This window comes from Peromyscus leucopus, chromosome 4 (assembly GCF_004664715.2).
Source record: "Peromyscus leucopus breed LL Stock chromosome 4, UCI_PerLeu_2.1, whole genome shotgun sequence".
NCBI lineage: Eukaryota > Metazoa > Chordata > Mammalia > Rodentia > Cricetidae > Peromyscus > Peromyscus leucopus.
In genome coordinates this window covers 132,225,090-132,242,803 of record NC_051066.1, presented here as the reverse complement: position 1 = coordinate 132,242,803, position 17,714 = coordinate 132,225,090, and the positions used below count along the sequence as shown (strand labels likewise).

The following is a 17,714-nucleotide window of genomic DNA, read 5'->3' as shown; positions in this document are numbered from 1 at the left end:
TTTGTTTTTTTTAATGATTCCTGAGGGCAAACTGGCCACCATTTGAAGGATTATGAGACCAGTGGGAGAATTCTCACTCTTATAGCTGAGTTAGTCTCTGATTTTTCTTGATTCCCTTTGCTACCTCAATTAAATGTTTGCAGTAAAAACTTTTATAATGTGGCAGTTTTTATAGCCTTCATTTTAAAATCTGTCACATCAAAACATCACAGTATGACATTCTGGTATGATTTTGGTGGGAAAACATAGTTAGGACTTCCATTTTGAAAGCCTTATAGATAAGCGCTTTTTAGCACTGTTAACTCAGAAGTCTGTGGCCAGATACTTGCATTGGCTTGCACGAGCAAAATGCTTTGTTTGTATTTTCATATGTGTTTGGTTGGAGAACAAAATGTTTAATTGGCTACTGATGCTTATGACCTGCCTTTTCTCTGTATTTTTCTTGAATGTTTTCATGTGTAGATTCCTATAGAATCATATTTGGGCTTTATTGCTGCTGGGATCTAACTTGGGGTTCTTTCTCATGTTAGTCAATAAACCATGTCCCTAGCCTATATTTCAGATTTTAAAGGTAGTGTTTCCTTACTTATTTCAGCATCCTGAAATAACATTTTTCTTTGTTTGTTTGATTGTTTTGTTTTGTTTGAGACAGGGTCTCTCTGTGTAACCCTGGCTGGCCTGGAACTAGCTATGTAGACCAGGCTGAACTCAAATTCACAAAGATCTGCCTACCTCTGATTCTCAAGTGTTGAAAGTAATTGTAGATGTGCAACACTATGCCCAGCTCTGAAATAACCTCTCCCCTGTTGAGTTTACATAGCAGTGTCATGTAAGAACTGAAGAATGGCTGAGGAAAACCATGAATGGTGGTATAGGTCTTTAATCCTAGCATTTGTGTGACAGACAGGCAGATCTCTCTGAGTTTGAGGCCAGCCTGGTCTACATAGACAGTTTTAGGCTAGCTAGGGGGACACAGCAACCCCACCCTCCAAAAAGTAGAAAACGAATAGTTGAAAGAAATAGAGATGCTTATTATAGAAAAGAGTAGACATTGTGACCTCTTAGTATTGAGGGACAAGTCACAGACAAATAAGTGAAGATATGTTAGCTGAGGTACTCAGAGTAGCGGCTAACGAAAGCCCTCGAGTAGGACATGTAGCTTTACTAGGTTGTTCTTCTTTGAATTGGGGCTCAGATTGTTAAACATGAATCAAGAATGTTGTAAAAAGAATTCCAGCCCAGAATAGGAGGTTCAAGCGACAAAAAACCAAGCCAAAACAAAGCAAAAAAACCCGTGCGGTTCTCACACAACCGTTAGTAGGGTTAGTACAGGCCTCTTACCCTGTTCACTCCTCATCTTGTGGGAGGGTACACATGTCCCAGCAGGTGGGAGAGCAGGCCTAGGTGTCCTGTCCTAGGCAAGTGGCATGGTGGGCTCTCCCGAAGTGAGAGTGAAGTAATCATGAAGTCATCCGTGGACCGGAACAGCTTGTATTGACTGAGTGGAAATTTAGTCTGCCTCCTTCCTTCGCTCACATTAACGCAGGGTTCTCAGAGAGCTTCTTTCCAGTTGTTATTTCCAGTCCCTGCATGATAGTCCTCAGGGACTTGCTTCAGAGATTTGTCCAGGAAAATGGCTCACCCAAGAATAAAGGTTTGGCTTTGCTACAAGAAAAGTGAAGAACTATAAAATGTTTCTGATGGCCACAGTATGAGCACTGTATAAAGATGCTGGCCGGCCTGGTCAAGTAGTCATGATTTGTAGTAAGTGCTTTTTTGTGGTTGTATTTGGAGCCCTGGCCCTTGAAGGCAAGTCTGCCTTTCAAAGGGCAGAGTGATTAGTTATGACCTAAGGAGTTTATACAGAAGATCCAGAAGGAAACTACAAGCATGGTGGGAGGGTCAAAGAATTAAGTGACTAGGAATTTTAGTTAAAGTTATACATTTGTCTTAGTTAACTGGGGCCGTACACTCAACTGGGGCAGGAATTTTTGTCCATTTTGTTTATCCCTCAACCGTTAGATCTGTGGCAGGAACTCAATGGGGTACTCAGTACTGAGTGAGCCTAAAGTTTTTATCTCAAGGCTGGAAGGCCTTCTGGAGTCAAAAGTATCAGGATAAGGGTGTCATTCGGCCGGTGATGGTGTAGATCAATGCTTTCTGAAACCTGTTCTTTCTGTTCCCTGGTTAAACTTGTTCTTGTTTTGTTTTTTGTTTTTTGTTTATGTTTTTTTTTTTTCCTTCGGTTTTTCCAGGCAGGGTTTGTGTATGTAACCCAGGCTGTCCTGGAATTCGCTCTGTAGACCAGGCTGGCTTTGAACTCACAGAGATCTGCCTGCTTCTGCCTCCCAAGTGCTAGGATTAAAGGCGTGCGCCATTGTGCTTGGCTGAATCCTAGTTCTTGACGAAATTTGACAGGCAACTACTCCTCTCTCATCCCTTCTTCAGTTTGCCAGTTTGGGGTTCAACTTTGCATTTCTTCATAAACCCCTTCGATTGTGATGTGTTATATCTTAACTCTTGATGGGCTCTGTTTTTATTTATGTTGGAGACAGGATATCATGTAGATGAAGCTTGAACTTCTGATCCATCTCAGCCTCTCAAGTGCTGGATGGTCAGGCATGAGCCAGTGTACCTGCTTGTTCAATTTTGCTCTTGTTTCAGTTATTTATTTGTATTATGTATATACGTGTTTCACCTGCCTGTATGTGTGCTTGTGTGTCTGTGCACCACTTGTGTGCCTGGTGCCTCTGGAGGCCAGAAGAGAGCTTGGATCCCCTGGAACTGGAGTTACAGGTGGTTGCGAATTGCCATGTGGGTGCTGGGAACTGAACCTGGGTCCTTTGTAAGAGCAGCCAGTGCTCTTAATTGCTGAACCATTTCTCCAGCCCCTGTTTTTAGGTTTTGTTATTTTTTTTTTTCTTTTTGTTGTTTGTTTGTTTTGCTTTGGTTTTGAGACAGCATTTCACACTGTAGTCCAGACTGGCCTTGAACCTGTTTTGTAGACTAGACTGGCCTTGAACTCTTTCAGTGCTGGGATGATCAGCATGGGCCACTGTGTTCAACTTGCTCTGTCATTCCAAGAAAGAAAAAGAATCTTGTACAAGTCTTTTGTTGATGTACTGGTTTATTTAGTTTTGAAAGTCATTGATATACCTGTTCATGTTACTGGCTTGTTCTTCAGACCAACTCAGCTCTTTAAGAATTGATTTTTAATTTTTACATTTGATCTTAATTAAGATCAATCTTAAGATGTAGTGTACATACATAAAATACACTATGTACAAAATACAGAGCTTAGGTAAAAAACAGAACTCATTAAGATCCAAGGGAATTAAAATTTTCTTTTGAAAGATTGATTTATTTTTGTGTGTATGAACATTTTTGCTTGTGTATATTTATGAAAATGTACCACACGAGTGCCTGTTGCCTATGGAGACCAGAAGAGGACGTCAGATCTCCGGGGGCTGGAGTTAGAGAAGATTGTGAACCTCGACGTGGGTGCTGGTCCTTTACAAGAGCAGTGAGCGCTCTGGACCACTGAGCCACGTCTCCAGCCCCTGGGGACACCTCTCTCTCTCTCTCTCTCTCTCTCTCTCTCTCTCTCTCTCTCTCTCTCTTTCTCTCTCTCTCTTTTTCTTTCTCTCTCTTTCTCTCTTTCTCTCTCTCTCTTTCTTTCTCTCTCTCTCTCTCTCTTTCTTTTCTTTTTTTTTTTTTTTTGGTTTTTCGAGACAGGGTTTCTCTGTGTAGCTTTGCGCCTTTCCTGGAACTCACTTGGTAGCCCAGGCTGGCCTTGAACTCACAGAGATCCACCTGGCTCTGCCTCCCGAGTGCTGGGATTAAAGGCGTGCGCCACCACCGCCCGGCTCTTTTCTTTTTTTTAAGACAGAGTTTCTCTGTGTAGTTTGGTGCCTGTCCTGGAACTCACTTGGTAGCCCAGGCTGGCCTTGAACTCACAGAGATCCGCCTGGCTCTGCCTCCAAAGTGCTGGGATTAAAGGTGGGCGCCACCCCCCCAGTGACATTTCTTAATACTGTATACTAAATTCTTCATATTTAATACTTTGAGGCATAGTGAAGAGTATTTCATATTTATTAGAGAATTTTGTTTATTCATAAGTTCTGTGAGTCTGTAGAAAAGAAATGCCCCCCCCCCGAAAAAAAAAAAACCAAAAAACTGAGCAAAGATTAAAGGATTTCAGGGGTTTAAAATTTTTTAAATTTTATTTATTTATTTTTAAAGGTAGAGATGGTGAACTGAACTACAGAGTCAGTTCCCAGTAAACATGGGCTGGTTGAGGTCTTATCTCTAAAACAAAACAAATTGCCCGCAGATAGGTTTGTACCCCTCCTTGTAGCTGAAGAAACATGAGTTCTGCAGTCCATACCTAATGACACTAGAGCATCCTCTTGGTCATGTCTTGAGTTTGGTTTTATTCTCTTTGTCTAGAAGATTAAGATCGCAGCCCTGCGCATGTACACGAGCTGTGTGGAGAAAACTGACTTTGAGGAGTTCTTTCTGAGTAAGTGACTCTCATTGTTCTGAAAGGAAATGATACACTGTTTATTTTTGTGGCTGTGGATTTTAGGTTTTTGTTTTAAACCTTTGTTTTGTGTATGTTGTATGTTTTCATGCATGTATAGCCCAGAGGTCCACCTTGGCGGGATCCTCTGAAACACTGTCTACCTCCTTTGAGACAGGGTCCTTCATGGGCCTGGAGCTCACTAGTGAGCTCCTGTGATCCTCCTGTCTCTGCCTTCCCATGACTGGGATTACAAGCACAGGCCACCATGCCCGATATTTTTTAAGGTGGGTTCTAGGGATCAGGCTGAGGTCATCATGCTGGCGTGGCAAGCACTTCACAGACTGAGTCACCTCCCAGCCCTTGATATTCTCTCCTGGAACCTGCTGTGCAGCCAAGGGTGACCTTAAACGCTGATCCTACCGTCTGCCTCCCCAGTGCTGGGTTTACAGGCTTGTGCCACCGTGCCCTCTCTTAGCATTTTGACATGGATTTTTGTCAGTCATTTCTCTTTTTGTTTCTAGTTTTTGATTGTTCTAGTGAATCTTGAAATAAATAAATTTCATGATTTGTAGTCAGACTTTCCTTGGGGACACCAGCTCACTTATTAATTATGAAAGCTTGGCCATTAGCTTAGGCTTGTCCCACTAGCTCTTATAACTTAAATTAACCCATATTTTTATTAATTTATGTTCTACCACATGACTTTCCCTCTTTTCCATTCTGTATGTCAGTGTCTTGCCTCTATTATCTCCTCTTCCTCTCTCTGCCCGGAAGTCCCGCCTGTCTCCTGTCTAGCTATTGGTTGTTCAGCATCATCCCCCGCCCCCCCCATGAGGACCGAACCCAGGGCCTTGAGCTAAATCCCCAACCCCAGTTGTTCAGCTTTTTATTACACTAATCACAGCAGCACATCTTCACACAGTGTACAAATATTCTGCAACAATGATTCTTCTTCTTGTTTTTTTTTGGAAGGCTATTGATCTCAAAGGCTTATATAATTTTATTACTTACATCCCATTGATAAATTGCTTTCCAGAAGGATTTTTAACCGTAAATTATAATTATTAACATGGCTAACTAAAATAAGTATTTGTAAGGTCCCTGAAAAATGTAAGCTCTTCCTGTGTCCACAGACTTGAGAAGGAATCCTGCTGCTCTCTGTGCGCTTAGAGCAGCAGTCCTGCCCTAAGGAGCCAGGCACCTGACAAGTTTGTATACCAGGCGCTTTACTCTGGCAACAAATATCTGAACACAGTTGAGTTCACAAAGAATGCTAGATGCAGTTTGGATTGCTTAATAACTATTTTGGTTGTTTAAAACTCAAATATAAGTTGTATGGCTATTTCACTATTTCAGCAGATTAATATTAGAGACTTTAAATACTATACCGAATTCTAATTCTAATTTATTTTTTTTACTTTATATTTTCTTTTCTTTTTTTTTTTTAAAGGTGAGGAATAGATTTTTTTTTTTTTAAAGATCTATTTATTTAGAATGTATACAGTGTTCTGTCTGCACATATCCCTGCAAGCCAGAAGAGGGCACCAGATCTCATTACAGATGGTTGTGAGCCACCATGTGGTTGCTGGGAATTGAACTCAGGACCCTTGGAAGAACAAGCAGTGTTCTTAACCTCTGAGCCATCTCTCCAGCCCCTACTTTCTATTTTCTTGTTCATCAGGAAAGACAATTTCCCTGCCCCTTTGTAAACAAGCCTTTTTTTAATTATTAAAAAAAATTTATCACTGTAGTTTGTGTGTGTATGTATGTATATGCATGCACATGTGTATAAGCGTATATACCATGGGGCCCATATAGAGGTCAGAGGACAACTTATGAAAGTTGGTTCTCTCTGCTGTGCGGGTTCTGGTGATCATATTCAGGTTGTCAGGCTTGGCGACAAACATCTTTACCTCCTGAGCCATCTTGCCAGTCCTAAACTGTTTCTTATTATATAAGAAATTAGTCAAGGGGTTGGGGATTTAGCTCAGTGGTAGAGCGCTTGCTAAGGCCCTGGGTTCGGTCCCCAGCTCCGGAAGAAAAAAAAAAAAAAGAAATCAGTCAAAATGAGAACATATACTTTCTTCAAAAGATAAAGAAAATATTGAGTTTTTCCCTAAATCCATGTGCATTCCCCCTGACTTTTTTATTTTATTAGTTTACTTGATTTTTTAAGTATAATTTTAATTAAAAGTAACATTAAACCCCCCCCCCCCAAAGCAAACAAACAAATGGACAGACAACCATATCTGGAGCCGGAGAGATGGCTCAGAAGTTAGGAGCACTGAGCACTTGCCGTACTTCCAGAAGACTGAAGTTTGATTCCCAGCACTCTCATGATGGCTCACAGTCATTTGTAACTCCAATTCCAGAGGGTCTGGTGCCCTCTTCTGGCCTCTGTGTGCACAGACATACATGCAGGCAAAACACCCATACATATAAAATCAGAATAAATAATCTGAAAAACAAACAAAGCCAACACATCCACCCCATGCTTTTGTCTGTGTTTGCTTGCCGTTCTGGGAATCTTGCACATGAGAGTATTGCTAAGGTCTCCTCCAGAGTACCGTCCTACCTTTTTTCATAGAAACATTGTCTTCATGGCCAATGAGATAGCTCAGGGAGTGAGATCCCTTGCTGTGCAAACGTAAGGGCCTGAGGCTGGGGTCAGCATCCATGGGAAAAGCTGGGCATGGCCCCATGTCGGGAATGGAGGAAACCTTGTGTGAGTGAGTCCTCAGTGAATGTGTGTTGTTGACCTGGGCACGGCCATGTTAAGGACCTCATAGCCTCAGACTGATGGGAAGATGACAAAGCCTCTTGGGATTAGGCTCAGAGGAGTGGCAGAGCTTTCTTCAGGGGTCCAAGTGTAAGTGTTGACATCGTGTAGAAAATGTCCACTGTATCTTTCTTCCCCCAGAAATTCACAGCTTGATGACTGCTCCGATGCAGACTTCTCCTACCACGATGAACCAATCTTGCCTTAAACTTGCCTCCTTGTTCAGCTGTGTGCTGTCACCCTGTCTCTGTTCAAATCTATGTCATGAGCAAGCTGAGCTTCTGGGTGTTGTGGTTTCTCTATCTAAGACCCCAGGCCAACCGAACCCAGCATTTTTCTCTGTGTCCATGTGTCTGTCTGTTTATCTTTTCTTCATTGTTTCAATGAAGAAACAAGTCAGGTCAAGTCCCTCGAGCCATGTAAGGACGCGCAGCCAGATGTGCCTGTAACCTCAGCATTGCGGAGGGGAGGTGACCACTAGTAGATCCTGGGAGCTTGCTGGCCAGCCGCAATGGCGAGCTCCCCTGTCTCAAAGGAATAAGTAGAGAGCCATAAGGGAAGACACTTGACAGGCTCCTCTGGACTCTGCATGCGCATGTGTGAGTGCACTCAAACACTCATGTGCATATACCATGCACAGAAGTACAACACACAGCTGGGCGGTGGTGGCTCACGCCCTTAATCCCAGCACTTGGAGGCAGAGGCAGGTGGATCTCTGTGAGTTCGAGGCCAGCCTGGTCTACAGAGTGAGATCCAGGACAGGCTCCAAAATGACACAGAGAAACCCTGTCTTGAAAAACCAAAAAAAAAAAAAAAAAAAAAAAAAAAAATGTACAACACACATGCAAAAGAAAAAACAAAGGTTTATCATCAGATATTTAATCCTTGATTCATATTTATTATAATTATTTTAGATGAATGCTTACTTGTCTTCAGTCCTCATTATTATTCAGTCCTCATTATTTTTTAAAGTTTTAGTTTACATGTCTGAGTGTCTGGTATGTATGTGTGTATGTATACCACATGCAGTCGGTGTCCTCAGAGGCCAGAAGAGGGCATTGGGAACCCTGGAACTGCAGTTCCAAGACAGTCAATTGTGAGCTGCTGCCAGGTGGTGCTGGGAGCCAAACCCACGTCTTCAGCAAGAGCAGAGGTGCTTTGAACCTCCGAGCCATTTCTCCGTCCCCGGGGAAGGTTCTTAAGTTCTGTTAGTTTTTTTTTTTTTTTTTTTTTGGTTCTTCTGTGTAGCAGTCCTGGCTGTCCCGAAACTTGCTCTGTAGACCAGGCTGGCCTCGAACTCACAGAGATCCACCTGCTTCTGCCTCCCAAGGGCTGGGATTAAAGGCATGTGCCACCACTGCCTGGCAGGTTTTATTAATATTATCGTATCAAATAAAAGACATATTACATAGATAGTTAATATTCATATTTCAATCATAGCTTACAGATTACCAACTTAAGAAAAGTTTCAGAAGGTTATAATTACATATTAATAGCTCACATTTATTTGTTCTCGTGTTTGTCCCCTTTAGGAGTTTCACAATCTTGTGGGATAGTAAGTACTTGTATTATTGTTTATTTTTGTTTTGTGTTTAGAAACAGTTGAGGCTTAAAGAGCTCAGTGACTTGCCTAAGGTTGCCTAGGCAAGCCAGCCCTGCACCTGTGTTGTCTGGCTTAAACCTCAGGGATTTCCCCACTGTACCATGCTGCCTGTGAATGAATGTAACCACAAACTAGACATTGTAATGCAGCTTAATAATTTGGGTTTTGCTTTATTTTGATGATAGTTCCCTTTGTGAGATATTGTGTTAGTACTGGAAACTGGTGTTTATACACACAATGGAGTCTATCTTGGTGAGTTTTGCCCTGGCTTTGTCCTTCAGGATAAGTGGCAGTGAATTTCCTGGTGATCACACTCTCCCTTCAGATTTTCCAAGACTTTATTAGGAATTGGCCTATTAAAACCTATGGCGTAGCCTGGGCATGGTGGGTGGCACTTGGGAGGCAGAGAATGGGAGATCTCTGAGTTCAGGCCAGCCTGTTCTACATAGTGAGCTCCAGGCCAGCCAACTGCATAGAGAGATCCTCTTTCAAAACAAAACCCACCGCAAAAACCTAGAGTCAGGGTGGCACATGCCTGTAATTCCAGTACTCACAGACAGTGGCATGAGGATTGTCATAAGCTTAAGGTAAACCTATTCTGCACACTAAGTTTCAGGCTAGTGAGGACTACATAGTGAAACCCTGTCACAAATAAACAGACAAACCTATGGCTTATTTGTTCTGCTGTGGCCCTTCTTCTTCTTCTCCTCCTCCTCCTCCTCCTTTTTTTTTTTTTTGGCGAGGTTTACATTTTAAAATCAAACCAAAGGAGTTCCAGAGTGTGGCTAGTGAACAAAGAGCAGATTTGGAAAGTATCATCTGGAAGCAAAAGTTTTTTTTTTAATCTGTAAAATGATGAGACTGACTTTCTTGTGGTTTGAATCCTAAGGAGTTCAGTGGGGATTTGAATAAAATGAGGAAATGTATACATTGCTTCCTATGATTATACCTTTAAAGTGGCCGTGCCCATTCAGATCTTTGCTATAGGGCTTGACTGTAAGGGTCCTGAGGACCGAGAGCCTTGGATAGCTGGCAAGTGTTATCCTTCCCCAGCAAAAGGAGGCTGATGGCATTTCTTGAGGACCGTATGTGAGTGAGTTGTTGGTCACAGGATACTATGCCTATCAGCTTCTTGGACAGCCCTCCCTAAGCTGCCAGAGTTGTGGGCCTGAGTCATGTCAGAGCCACAGTGTTTGAGGGCTGCGATCGAGCGATCGATGCATCTGAGTGGTCAGCTACTTCGGCAGCTGCTGTTCCTGCAGGCTCTGGTGATGCCCCTCGTGTCACAATGGACATGCCTGCTGTAGTTTGTCACTGCTGTCCTGGAGCATAGACAGCCAGTGAGCTTGTGCTTAATTCTACATTCTCATCTGTGACTCTTTTTGCCTCTACGAAACTGATTACCTTGGAGAGGAGAGGCTCTTTAATGAAGAAATTCTGAGTCAGTAGTTGAGGTTTCATTTTATTTTGTGACAGAGTTTTAACTGGTGAAGCCTTTCAAAGATAATTTGAACCCTATTATTTAATTAAATTCAGTGGAAACAACAAGAGTGAATATTGAGTCATTATACCTCTCAATATACAGTCTCACTGTATACCCCTGGTTGGCTTAGAACTCACTATGTAGAGTAGGACAGTTTCTAACTCACAGAGATCCACCTTCCTCTGCCTCCCAAGTGCTGATGCTGGGCCTAAAGGCTTGTGCCACCACACCTGGCTTTACTAAGCATCTTACAGGTCTTTGATCTTTCCTTTATCATCACAGAAACCCTAAGGTAGGCCCCTTGTTCTGCCCACTGACCTACAGACAGCAGGAAACTGGGCCTCTGAGAAGCCCAGAAACTTCACCTAGATCCGCTTAAATTTAATTAAATATTCTGACCTCATACTAAAATATGATAATATCACTCTCTGGTGACAGTAATGGAATTATTTAATTTTATTGAACCTGGTTCAAGAAAGAGCCTAGCCTCAGGAAAGAATATGCTGCGTGTATATTGGAGCAAGAGTGTGATCACAGGGTTTAACCTGAAGTATGTAAACACATTTTGTTGAGCTAAGAATCGTAGTTTTGTGTTGCTCATGGTCAACACTCAGTCATTGGTTTGATGTTTTTGAGGTCTACTCTGTGGGTTTCTGTTCTGACCTCCATGGGCACAGGGAATCACTCATGTGCCAGCTCTTTTCTCATCAGCCCTGAGTTGACCCCCAGAAGGGAAAACTGTGACCCAGGGCCAGCTGCTGACCTGTTTGTCTGTCTGTGCTTTCCAGCCCAAGAACTGATTCCACCTCTGAGGAAGCTGGACAGGCTCCTGGAGGCTGTTGGGAAGCTTTGATGTAGAGGCAGCAGCTGGGCAGACTGTCCTGTAGAAGCAGCCAGATTTCAGACTTCCAAGAAAACTTTTCTTCTTAATGTTTTGTTCTAACATCCAAAAAAAGACCCAACTTGAGATCCGGGCTTGAGAGTTTCTCGGGGCTATTCTTGTTTTAGGCGGAGAGCGACTGGCCCGCTCTCAGATGGCATGGGTCTTAATAGCTGGATGGCTGGTCAGGCTAGCCTCCAGCTCCCTCCTGCTGGGCTCAGAGAGGAAGTCCACTTGACAGCCGCTGGGCACCACCCAGTAAGCTCACCCGAGTTTTTTGGTGTCCTTTTGTGACAGACCTGGATTCAAACCCCAGCCTTGCCACTGCCCTAACATGGTGGCTTGCTCATAGTTACTTTGCCTTCTTGACTCTGCTTCTTTACCTCTAAAGTAGGACTCTAGTGCTCCTCTCCCAGCTTGAGGTAAGGATTAAGAGAAATACTGTATCAAGACGATTAGCAGTGGACTGGGTGTGGACACTTCTCAAGGAGGTGTCCACATCTTAGCATTCATTAGAGGTACTCACGCAGCAGTCCTCACACTGCACAGAGAATCAAGGAAGTCTGAATTTAATCCCATGTGTCTTGTTCCTTGGTGTTATGGTTCTGTAGTCTTGAGCAGTTGTCTGGATAACACTCAGTTTCCTCTCCTGTCAAATGGGGATATGTCAGGACCCACCTGCTAGGGTTGTCGGACAGATTCATTGACCTAATGACCGTGAAGCGCTTGTTATGTCTGGCATGCTGCAGGCCCAGCCACAGGGAGCGAGGACTCCCCGTTAGTGTGGGTGTGCTCCTCCCTCCTTGGGTCCTGTCCTGTAGTCACTCTTAGTGACCCTCGTCGTTAACTGGAACCTCACTGAATGCTGATTAGCAGGGGATTTGTGTGTGTGTGTGTGTGTGTGTGTGTGTGTGTGTGTGTGTGTGTGTTTTGTTTTGTTTTTTGGCATATAGATTTGCTATAGCCCAGGCTAGCTTGGATTTTGCGGCCCTGCCCTGCCTCACAAAATCACAGGATGTGTGTCAGAGCTCTAGGCAGGTATATCATGCCTTACTTCTTCTTCTTTTTTTTTTTTTTTTTTTTTTGAGTTGTTGCTGCAAAAGACTGCTTCTACCATAAGGGCTTACTTTCCCCACTGATTTTCTCCCCTTCATCCTTCCTGCTCCTTGTCAAGCTTTTCTCCTTGTCTTGTAATAAGGGGGGTACATGTCGTGGGGACCCATCAGCCCACTAGAGGGGTTTCTTAGGAATCTGAGGATGGAGAGACTTGAATGTCTGAGCTGAGCTCTGACTTTCAGGATCTGAAACTTAGAGGCTCTGCCCAGTGTTGTCTCTGTAGTCGAGGACTGGCCTTTCAGCAGGCATAGTCCTCTTCCTGATTCAGCTCCAGCTCCTAGAGTCCCACTTCTACCCTCCTGGGTATTTGGGTAAATCATCTGGCACACTCATGGTCATACCACATTGGATTGTCTTAAAAAAATTGGAAAAAGCTGGGCAGTGGTATCACTCACACCTTTAATCCCAGCGCTTGGGCGGCAGATGCAGGCAGATCTCTGAGTTCAAGGCCAGCCTGGTCTCCAGAGCAAGATCCAGGGCAGTCAGGGCTACACAGGGAAACCCTGCCTCAAAAAAGACAAACAAAAAACAATGGAAAATAAGACCAGAGCAGAAAGGCTTATCCTTTTTAGAAGGGCTCAGATGATCACAGTAGCTGATGCTGATGGGGAGCTGGGAGGTGTGTTTGCTTAACTCTTGAGACTTCAAGCCCAGAAAGGGAAACTAACTTAGAACCTCATGACGTTGGAAGGAACCATAAGAAATCATCTCTTCCACAGTCTATAAAATGAGAAATTTGAGACTCAGAGGGAAGAAGCAGTTTGCCCAAGACCACAAGGTGGTAACAAGGCTGGAACTGGAAGACTGGTTGGTGGTCTGGCTGCATTCAGTACTCAGGCTCACCGTTTTACATTGTGTTTTTACTGATCTTTCCTGCAACTGCATGGTCAGAAATATCATCCTGCCTTACATTTTAGTTGAACAGGTTCCCACCAGTGGCTAACACAGTCAGTATGCCTCTTCTACACCTTCACGTATTTACACTTTGTTGTTATTTTCTAGGGTGTCAGATGCCTGATACATTCAACTCATGGTTTCTTATAACCCTGCTTCACGTCTGGTAAGTGAGGTCACCAAATGTGTGTGTGCGCGCGTTGTAAGGCATAGCTTTCCTGGGGTTTGAGTCTATGAAGTGGCGTTTGTTCAACATGAAAACCTGCTCCTTTCATTTTCATAACTGCTGCCTTAAAGCACATTTTTATTAAAGGTCAAAGCAGAAACCCCAAAAGAAACTAATATTTGTAATGTATTTTTTTTTCAAAGAACACCTAACCCCATGAATAATACTATCAGTATCTCTAAGAGACTCTCTGAGGTTGGATGGAAAAGTTCTCTCCCTTGACTGTTTTAGGAAAGTTCACATTTACGTAAAAGTGGTTTGAATTGTGAGAATCCGTGGTCATTTCCATCCCTGGTCATCAGAAACCTATAACAAATTATACCACTGACATTTGTGCCTGTGCCTCTAAGTGTGTGTGCAGGTTAGAGTCAAGCCAAGTTACATGTGAAAATATTTAACACCTTAAACAGTATAGTTTTTCTTCAGCTGTGAAGTAGCCTAAAAAAAAGAAATACATTTTTCATCTACTGTTACACAGCATTAAATGTCAAAGGGGGGCACAGGAGTCACCGAAGTGGGGGCTGGGGGACCCGCCAGATCTTGGGAACGCAAACTCCGGAGAACTGGGTTTACTACCTTCACCAGAGTGAGCAATCCAAGGAACGTGGGGAATGGCTGCCTGTCAAAGGACCCTTGTTTAAGACTGTCTCTAGCTGAGCTGTGCATCACAGGCCTAGCTACTATATAAAGATATTTTAGTTACGATCACCTCTGAAGTATTTCTTCTTCCAAACTCACATCGTCACTGAGTTTGGCTAAGGAGCCTGAAGGGGCAGTTTATTTTATGGATTTTTTTTTAAATCCTCTAAACCAGTAGTTTTTAGAAGGTACACTATGTCCTGGGCACTGTGCTGGGAACCAGGGCTAGTTCTCAAGAAGCCCAGTTTTAGTGAGGGAGATAGGACACATAAATGGCCCGTTATAAACTGGGGTGCTAAGTTCTGGGATCTATGTAAACGGTGCTTATAGGATTGAAGAGGACCCTACAAGTGTTGAAAGCCTTCCTAGTTCTCCTTGAGATATACACTGTGGCTTCTTGTCGGGCAGCTGAGAAGGTACACTGTCTGCCTTTGGTGTCCATGGAGGAGATTAAGGAGAGGGTACAGGGAGGGAAACTGGACACATTGAGAGAAAAATGCTTTTTTAAGAGCTGAGGACTGTATGGTAGAATTACTCATTGGAAAGGTGGGAGGGTTGAGAGAAGGCTGAACTGTTCCCAGAGGAGCTCAAAGATAATATTCAGAGCCTGTATGAAAGACTCTTTATTGCCCATATAGCTAGAGGTATCAGAGTGGTTGAGGGAGCGGATGGCAAAATAAAATATATAATCCCTGTGACCACATCCCAAGGTCAATACCTGACTAATAGCAGCGGGTAGAGCCTTGAAATTATTTGTATTTCTTTAAACTTTCCAAAATGTCTACCCAACCTTTCTTGCTGAAGTTAACTTTTCAGAGGAGTGGGGTATACCCCCAGCAGCTGAGTGAGGGGTGGGGTATACCCCCAGCAGCTGAATGAGGGGAGGGGATGTACCCCCTGTAGCTAAGTAAGGAGTGAGGTGTACCACCAGCAGCTAAGTAGAAGAGGGGACCATCTATTCTTTATCTTTCTCCATCCTCTTCCTTGCTCTTTTTTTGGGGGTGTGTGTGGAGGGTTTGAGACAGGGTGTCTCTGTGTAATCTTGGCTGTCTTGGAATTCGCTTTGTAGATGTAGACCAGGCTGGCCTCGAACTCCCAGAGATCAGCCTGCCTCTGCCTCTGCCTCTGCGCTGGGATTGAAGGAGTGCACTATCACTGCAAGACCTCTTTCTTGCTTTTAATTGCCATGATCTATCTATATAGGTTTTGGTAAAACATCTCAGTAACTTTTTTATTTGAATTAGCAAATCCTTGTCAAGGACCTGCTGTGTGTTTGGGATCATGGGGTGTTGGAGAGAAGGCTGTTGTACCATACACACATTCAAGAAACTGCAGTGGAAATGGACTTTGAGTGCAGTTGTCTATAATAGATGATAATGAAATGTTTGTCTCAAAGCCCAAAGAAGTGCGTGGAAGGACAAAGGGAGAACTAAACCTGAATTCACTGGCAGGAGTGAGGATAGCGTTGGGCAGAGGTGATGTTTGAGGGGTATCATGAAGGGTAAGGAAAACGACTACCGTAGAAAGAGAGGGTGCCTTACGTTGAAGACTGCACCCACAGAACACGAGGTGCTTGAGGACAGCCAGTTGGCTGAGTGTTTGGGGGCAGGTTGTGAGTGTGTGTGGACGAATGTAGTAAAAGGTCACCAGAAAAGTAGTTTTTTGGGGGGCGGGGAAAAGCCATGTGGTGGTGGTGGCAGTGGATGCCTTTAATTCCATCGAACTTGAGAAGTAGAGGCAGGAGGATCTCTGTGAGTTCAACCTAGTCTACAGAGTAAGTTCCAGGACAACCAAGGCTACACAGAGAAACCTTGGCTACAAAAATAAAAACAAAAAGCAAACAAAAAAAGTAGTTTTGGGCCCAGTTGTACAATGTCTTCCCAGAATTGTGGAACTCCCTCTCCTAAGGGGTAAAAACAGTTGGGAGAGGGATGGATCCACCCCAAGTCTGTAGAAAAGTTAGGTTCTTCCATTCCTGTTCTCTTTAGCCTGAGGATTCAAGAGTATAAACTGAGGGCCAGGCAAACTCCATTTAGAGATGGCCGTAAGCTGAGCCACTGGAGGACCATCAATTGAAACATCTCTTGGAGTGGGAACTGTGAGACGAGGTGAGGAGGGGGCCACAAAGAAAGACCAAACAAAACCAGACAGACTCCTAGGAGTGGAAGGACCCCGATGACAGACTTGGAGAACATTTGCCTGGGCCCGTACGTAATGGATCCTTATTGGTAGCTGGGTTAGGAACAGGGTGCCGAGCGGTCCTTGTGTTCTCTGATGATCTTGTACTTCTCCAGTCTACTCTTTCTGGGTCCATAGTTTTTCAGTGGGCTGAGGTGTAAGACCATAGACCCTTCTGTTCCTAGAAGACCTTTGTTTAGTTGTATATTCAGTGTGCTTGCTGTGGCACTGACTATGTGTGTCCATTGTCTGTGCTTAACAAGGTCAGTATTGACTGTAGCTGCTGAAAAGATGCTGTTGAAGATCCCCCTCCGCGGGTTTGGTGAAACAACCCGCCCACTTTTCCGTATCCCAGCCATCCATTGTGAGTCCTCAGGTGCCTGCACCAGAACCAGGAGTTCTCTTGACGTGCCCTTCATTTAACCTGGTCAGTCAGTCATCAGTTACCTAGCTCAAACTCTTGACCCCGAGCTGGCAGAAATAAATGAATTTGACTTTGTAACCCAGTGTGCACGCGGAGTCTTAGGTATTTATCGTTCTTACTGCTGGACAAACTCTTGTTCTTTCCTCGGTATCTGAGTAAACCATGATTTTCATCATCAGCCTTCTCTTCCCTCTGAAGGCAGTTCTGTGACCCTTTGGTATTTCTTCCATTTTAAAATTAAAAAAATTTAACTCATAATGTTAAAAACATAAAAAAGTATACACATTAATGGAGTGCTGTGTAATATTTTGGTACATATATACATATATATATACACATTATATAATTTGTGTTTGTGTCTGTGTACATGTGCTTTAGTATGCAGAGGCCAAAGGAGAGTGTGGGAAGTCCTGCTTTATCACTGTTTGCCTTAATAATATTATAATAACTGTGGTGGTTTGAAAGAAAAAGACCCCCAAAGGGAGTGGCACTATTACGAGATGTGACTTTGTTAGAGTAGGTGTGACCTTATTGGAGGAAGTGTGTCACGGTGGGGGTGGGCTTTGGGGTGTCAAATATGCTCAAGCTATGCCCAGTGTCCAAGATCACTTCCTGTTGCCGCCTATCAAGATGTAGAATTCTCCAGAACCGTGTCTGCCTGTATGTCTCCATACGCCCAGCCACCCTGTTTCCTGTCATGATGATGATGGACTAAACTTCTGAAACTGTAAGCTGCCACCTCAATGAAATATTTGCTGTGGTCGCTGGGTGGTGGTGGCGCATGCCTTTAATCCCAGCACTTGGGGGCAGAGGCAGGCGGATCTCTGAGAGTTTGAAGCCAGCCTGGTCTACAGAGCGAGTTCCAGGACAGGCTCCAAAGCTACACAGAGAAACCTTGTCTCGAAAAAACCAAAAACAAACAAACAAACAAAAGAGCTGCCGTGGTTATGGTGTCTTTTCACAGCAA

General features: G+C 43.7%; 1 protein-coding gene across 4 annotated transcripts in view; it reads left to right on the top strand.

Annotated features, from left to right (window-relative positions):
- LOC114706507 (ubiquinol-cytochrome-c reductase complex assembly factor 1) overlaps positions 1-17,714 on the top strand; it is an 87,628-nt gene that overhangs the window by 19,911 nt on the left and 50,003 nt on the right. For all 4 annotated transcript variants that reach the window (XM_037205351.1, XM_037205350.1, XM_028888896.2 and 1 more), the window contains 2 exons: positions 4,450-4,522; positions 13,389-13,446. In XM_037205351.1, the coding sequence (XP_037061246.1) occupies positions 4,450-4,522; positions 13,389-13,446 (131 nt within the window). The remainder of the gene's footprint in view (positions 1-4,449; positions 4,523-13,388; positions 13,447-17,714) is intronic.